This window comes from Trypanosoma cruzi, genomic scaffold (genome assembly GCF_000209065.1).
Source record: "Trypanosoma cruzi strain CL Brener 1047053516345 genomic scaffold, whole genome shotgun sequence".
NCBI lineage: Eukaryota > Euglenozoa > Kinetoplastea > Trypanosomatida > Trypanosomatidae > Trypanosoma > Trypanosoma cruzi.
In genome coordinates this window covers 1-6196 of record NW_001849284.1, presented here as the reverse complement: position 1 = coordinate 6196, position 6196 = coordinate 1, and the positions used below count along the sequence as shown (strand labels likewise).

The following is a 6196-nucleotide window of genomic DNA, read 5'->3' as shown; positions in this document are numbered from 1 at the left end:
ACACCGAAGGGATGCAGCCCTCCACAGCCGTCGCAGCCCATCGCGCGCATCACACCCGCAGGAAGAGTGACTCGCCGTGCGAGCTCCCTCTCTCCTCCTTCCCTTCATGCCCACTAAAGGAAGCAGCAGCCACCCGCAACCGCCAGCACACGCTACAAAAGAAGCATCAAAATCCGCTGCAATGTGCATCTTGTGCGTACATGTGGTTGTGTGTGCCTGCAGACACACGAGGCAAAAAAGTAAAAACAGGAGCAGAGCATGTGAGGGGACGCACAAACTAAAATGTACAGCAGAAGTGCATGGCAGAAATAAAGAGAAAAAGACTGCTCAAGCTCATGATATTGCACTGCAGACAAAGCAGCGGCAATTCATTAAAAATTTATTAAAATTAAAAAAAGATTCATCTTCACCTTCCACACCTCACACTTTGAAAAAAAGAAAAAAAAATGAAAAAAAAAAAAGAAAAAGAAGAAATGTCGCCCTCTATTACGGTTACACACAAAAATGAAAAAAGAAAAAAAGGGAAAAAAAGAACCACACAAAAAGCACCTAACTACCATGTTGCTCCAGAAATTGTCTGCATATTTTGTCCGAAAATAAAATTAAAAGATATTTAAATGTCCTTCAACCGTCCGACCCTCCGTGTGTCCGCACATCGTTTATATTTCATGGGGTCATCTGCGTGTTGCTGCTCCCCTCAGCCCTCTCATCGGCGCGTGAGTGCGGCCCGCAGAGCACAGTCACTCGTGTGTGGGGACTGAGAGAAGCACGCAGACATGACGGGAGTCGCGTCTCTCCATCGGGAGAGTGAGCGCAGCAAAAAAAAAAATCATCGGAGGGGAGAGAAATGCTCACGAGGCCGACACCGAAGAGTGCGACAGCGCAAAAAAAAAAACACACGCAGTGAGAAAGTCAAAGAGAGCAAGCAAAATTACTTTTTAAAAGCGGCAGGGTGTGGCTGTGTGTGCGGCGCTGCGGGTGTCTGCCCGCCCTGGCCGCAAAGAAAACAAAACAATAGGGAAGAAATGTGTGCTCCGCCCCACAGGCCCTCGTCGCACGCCCACACGTCACGGCTCCCTCAGCGCGCCGTTCGTCGCGGCCCCTCCTCATGCGTGCAGCAGGCGAGGCGCACAGGGCCGTCGTCGTGAGCGTGTCGGTGGGTGTGCGAGTGGAGCAGTTGGGCGGAAACACACGGCACCCTCACAGGAAGAGTGCAGCAGCAAACAATTAAAGAGTAGAAAAGAAAAAGAGGTTCATAGTGATTGCCCCCAAAAGCAAAAAATAGAAGGGATGGAGATGAAAAATAAAAACTAAAAATTAAACAAATTAAACCATTAAAAATGAAAAAAAAAAAACGTTCATATTGGTTGCCCCAAGGCAACAAGGAAAAAAGGGGGAGAAAAAAAACGGAAACACAAAAAAAAAGAATTGCGGAGAGCAATTCATTACCGGATGTGCGTCGGTGTGGGGAAGGGCGCAAGTGTCCCACACTGAGGCCGCACACTCCTCACGCAGTCGCAAGGCCCCACAGTCCCAGCAGAAGCAGCAGCGGCAGCAGTTCCCTCCCGTACGCGGAACCTGCATCACCATTTGCCCCACCATCACCCTTTTCTCGTGCCGTCCCTTCATTCCCAGCAGAAGTCAAGCGTCCCGCTGGCGCATGTTGGGTATTGGCGGTTCTTCCCACAGTTGTCCTCCCCGGTGCTGTTGGTACTTCCCGTGGGCCAGGCACCGCAGGCACCGCAGGTACAGCAGGTTTGGGAGCAATTTTCACTTGTGGTTCTGGAGCTCTCGTCGAAACGGGGATCCTGTCCTTGATTGCACGCATCTCAGTGGAATTCAGTGGGCGGTTGTACAGAAAGACGTTCGTCACCGTCACACGAGGTTTTTTGCCGATCTTCTTCGGACTGTCCTCCTCATCATCATCAGCAAAGTCGCACGCGCCAAAGCAAAACCCAAAAGGCTCAAGTGGTGTCCCATCTGTTAACAGCGCTTCTTCCTTCCACAGTGACTCACCGTCAATATACACAGAGGCCTTGTTGCCTTGCAGGATGAGTGCCAATTGGTGTTCTTTCTTCGGCACCCAAGGCCTGCTTTCCGTTGTTGGTTTTGTCTCGCCTTTGACAATCGTCTCCCACTTGTTATCCGCAGTGTACGACAGTCTCATGAAATACTCGGGCCCAGCGTCACCCAACAGCGCAGTCAGGAGAGGAGTGTTATTATTCGGAGCCTCTTCGATGGTCACCGACGCCACAATTGTGAAGTTGTGGCTCAAGGATACATGACGCACATTACCATCCGGAGTGTTCACAGGCCACATTACCCCGGAGTCAGGCTCCGTCAACTGAAAACCATCCTTGACCTTCGTTGCGTTCGTCACCGTCGCATTCAGGCAAAGGTACTCGTCGTTCCACGTGTCGTCACTAGCCGATGCGTTTGACAAAACTGCCACCAGACCCGCCGTGGGTATAGACAAGCTGGAGAAGAAAACGTCCTTTTGCGACCAAGTACTAAGGACGGACTCGATTTCCTTCAGTTCCTCCGTCAGGCGGGAGAGTGAAATGGCACTGCCTTCACCACTGGCCCTCCGTTGTAAAAGATGCAACTTGCCATCCGAGTACAGCAGGGTGCTGGCGACCTCCTTCTTCCCAGCATTGTCCATGCCAACCGGTCCAACAGAAAACGAGCGGTTGTTGTCCGTCACCCAAAGGTAGAGCGTATTGGCCTCATTCTCCCCCGAGGCGTACCCTCTCTGTGTGTACAGCATGACCTTCCTTTTCCCAATGGTCGCGGTGATGAGGGCATCCACATGCAGGCTTAAATCCGGATAGTCTTCCGATTGTGAGTTGACCCACACGCCTGGAAGCGTCCCGATGGCTTCCGTCCACGTTGTCCCCATGTCCCGCGACTCGTACACCCTCTGGCCGCTCTCGCAATCAACAATCATGAGAAGTGATCCCTCCCACTCGGTGATGCGGGGTGCACCGCATTTCGGATGAGAAGTGCCCTCAGAGAGCGACCAGGTACTGCCGTTGTCCTTCGAGTAAATAATCATGGAGTAAACGTCAACTTCATTTTTTTCATTCATCGCCATCAGAGAAAACACAATGGTGCCATCCTCCATCAGAACACCTGAGCCACCAGAAGCAAGGTAGTCCGTCAAGTTACCTTTGTGAGCAGCAGAAGCGATCGGTTTCGGAAGTGGTTTGGGGTCGCCCCATTCGATCCATCCACTTGGCTCGCCGCCCGCAGAAGGCTTCGTGACCTCACCAACAACCAGTTTTAGTTCCAAGCTGCCCTCTTTCCAACTCCCATTTACATCGGACAAGGCAGTGCTTCCCACAAGAAGAAACACCTTATTGCCCTTCATGGTTGTTGTGGGGTGGCGCACAACATTCAAGCTCCCCTCTCCCTCCGCTTTACCAAGCACAGTGCGTGCCCCCCATGAGCTTTTATTGACCTCACCAACAACAGTGGGCCATTCCCACGCAGAGTCGATGTACTCCGCAACAACATCAGAAGACGGCTTAGTTGATTCGGTATGGGGTTTTTTGGCATTTATGTGACCTTCAGCAAAAGCAGCAATTACTCCACCAGCACTGACGAGAGAGGGTGAAACAAATGAATCCCTCCGACTTGAGCCAGTCCCCGTCTTCGGCAGCACCTGCGTCGTCTGCGGCACAAATAGATCGACCTGTTGCAACCCCTCAACACTCCCTGAAGCACTCCCCTCTCCAGCAATGGCTCCCGTCAATTCCGACCCAGAAGGAGTTGAGGCATCGGTGGCCTTTTCCACCTCAGCGGTCGCAGCTCCACCGCAGCACATCATCACAACGAGAAGAAGCAGCACCGTGGAATCAAACACACACCGGGACATGTTGGGCCTCTGCGGCTCACTCTCTCTTCCTTCCCTCCTCCTTCCGCTGGATCCGGTCACGCGGCGACGGTTGTGTGTGCGGGGTGCCTTGACTGCAGCAACACGTGAGAGCATATGAATATATGTGTGTGGGCGGTGTGTTTGTGATGTTGTTGGTCCTTTCAGAGCCTTCGAGTTTCACAGTAGTGATTAGCGTTTGGTAGTAACTTCCTTCTTGGAGGGGAGCAACAGACAACAGCGGCAGAAAGACAGCGCACCAGAAAGGTCAGTGAGGAGCAGAGCAGAGCACCCACGCAGAGAGCGGGGCACGAGACAATCCGGAAGGGACAGCACGGAGGACCATCGCCCACAGAAAAGAGCAGCAACACGGCAAGTCACGGCGGGCCGTCGGTGTGTGCGGGTCAGCCCTCACGCGGTGCAACACGCCACACCCAACAGGGAATGACAGACAGGCGGAGAGAGAGAAAGGGAGATGAATGGACGCCGTCAAGAGGCACTCACAATCAACATGGCCCGTGAGCATGCAGCCACTCCACACAGGAACACAGGAGAAGAGGATGACAGAGGAAAAAAGCAAGAAGCAGCACAACACACACGGAAGAAACAAAAGACAGGCGGGAAAAGCAGCGCCACGGCCCTCAACCTGGCCGGCAACTCCACACCAGCCCTCACACACACGCACCATCGCAGTGCCGTCAGTCCGCGGGTGAGAAGATTCGGCCCTCCACACAACAAACGCACACACCGCCAGCAGTCATCCACCAATGGACAATAATAAGAAGCGACACACCGCCACCGCCCCCAGTTCAATCCCACGGACAACGGGGTACGGCCACACACCGCAGCCAACAAACACAACGCACACGGAGCAAGCAATCACCCAAAGACACACGCGGAAGCGGATCTTCACCCAGCCATGACACGGCGCCTCACTCCACGCGGTCACACGGAGTGCACTGTTTCCTCAATAGAACTTATTCGTCGTCAATCCCCTAAAGATGCTTCTGTTAGTGATGGGCCTTCGAACACAATAGAAGAAAATGGACAATGCGGTAACGCCGTGACACCACCAGCCACAATGATTCCCTCATACCGGGACAATTTTCCAGTTACGCCTCGTATGCACACACAATCAACATACCGTATAAAAACCACCCAATGTTTTTCACCAGAAGCCAAACAACCCCACTCCTTCCCTAATTCCTTCGGTCACCGTTAAGTTCGATAGCGTTGGACATTTTGGCATTTGTGTGCGGTGCTGCCGCATGGGGCTGGTGCACCCGCACCGCATGCTCAGACACAAGTATCCAAAAATACATAAATCCCACAATATTTTTTACCACAAATCAGAACTGCCTCGTTCACCTTCAATTTCCTAATCTATTTTCCCATTATTATTATTATTGCACACTTCGGAGGGCTTCGTCTCTTCAAAAGTCTCTGTACGATATTGACACTTGGTACTGGCGTACCTCTTCCTTCCAAAACGCCGCTATTTCACGGCCTTCATCGTCGCTCACATCATCGGAATTGACGACATCACATCTCCGCCAGTCATTCATCGGCGTGCTGTCTGCCTGCTGCACATAAATAATATCCCACGACATGTCTCGGGAAAACTCCTCCCAACCGTTACAATATACTGCCAGGCACTCAGTGAACTGCCTCACAGTGCTGGTTATCGTGATGCTCACTCGCCGTAGTCATCCGCAGCCCAACCACCGTCATTGGATTGGACTCCGAGAAAAAAAAGGCGTCCACCAGCGGAAAGTTTTCAACCTCCGTTACGTACAGCACCCCGCACTCCACATCAATCCTCTCAGAAAAGTGTTCCAGTGGCGGTAAGACATGGTGCCTGGTGGAGCGCTCCTGTGAGCACACCGCCAGCGCACAGCGGTGGGACCGACGTTGTGGTGATGGCCTCAGCTCCCTCAGTCTGCGTTCTATTGCACGCACAAAAGATCCATTCAAAAATGCAAACACAGCGCACCTTCCAAAATTTTCTGATATGAGATAATCCGTCAGCCCCGATATGAGCAAATTAAAATCACGCTGCTGCATTAACTTCGCCGAATTGAATAATGTTTTATTTCCGAGGTGAGCAGACACCGGTAAATTGAAAAGAAATTCAGAACCGGAATTTTCACCGCGTTCCCGGACAACCCTCGCAAGGCAGTAGAGCACCTTCATACGATCCCAGGATACACCACGTCCCAAACCAGTGTATTGCAAGAGTACAGAAGAGGTCGCCTCATCGACGGTCTTGTGACACCGTTGAACCCGAATTATCATACTTTCGCTCGTCAAAGATATAACGTG

At 52.0% G+C, this 6196-nt stretch overlaps 1 protein-coding gene and 1 pseudogene across 1 annotated transcript, besides 4 other annotated features; both read right to left on the bottom strand.

Annotated features, from left to right (window-relative positions):
• Positions 1-6196: a sequence feature (areas not merged during assembly with more than two copies in the genome that could not be assigned to a particular haplotype).
• Positions 371-397: a sequence feature (AT_rich).
• Positions 431-474: a microsatellite.
• Positions 1278-1353: a sequence feature (T-rich).
• Tc00.1047053504183.20 (trans-sialidase, putative) lies at positions 1508-3991 on the bottom strand (the record flags this gene model as incomplete). Its single annotated transcript, XM_799460.1, has 1 exon — positions 1508-3991. One exon carries the CDS (start codon positions 3989-3991, stop codon positions 1508-1510), a length of 2484 nt encoding a protein of 827 aa, XP_804553.1.
• Positions 5306-6196, bottom strand: Tc00.1047053504183.10 (annotated as a pseudogene; the record flags this gene model as incomplete).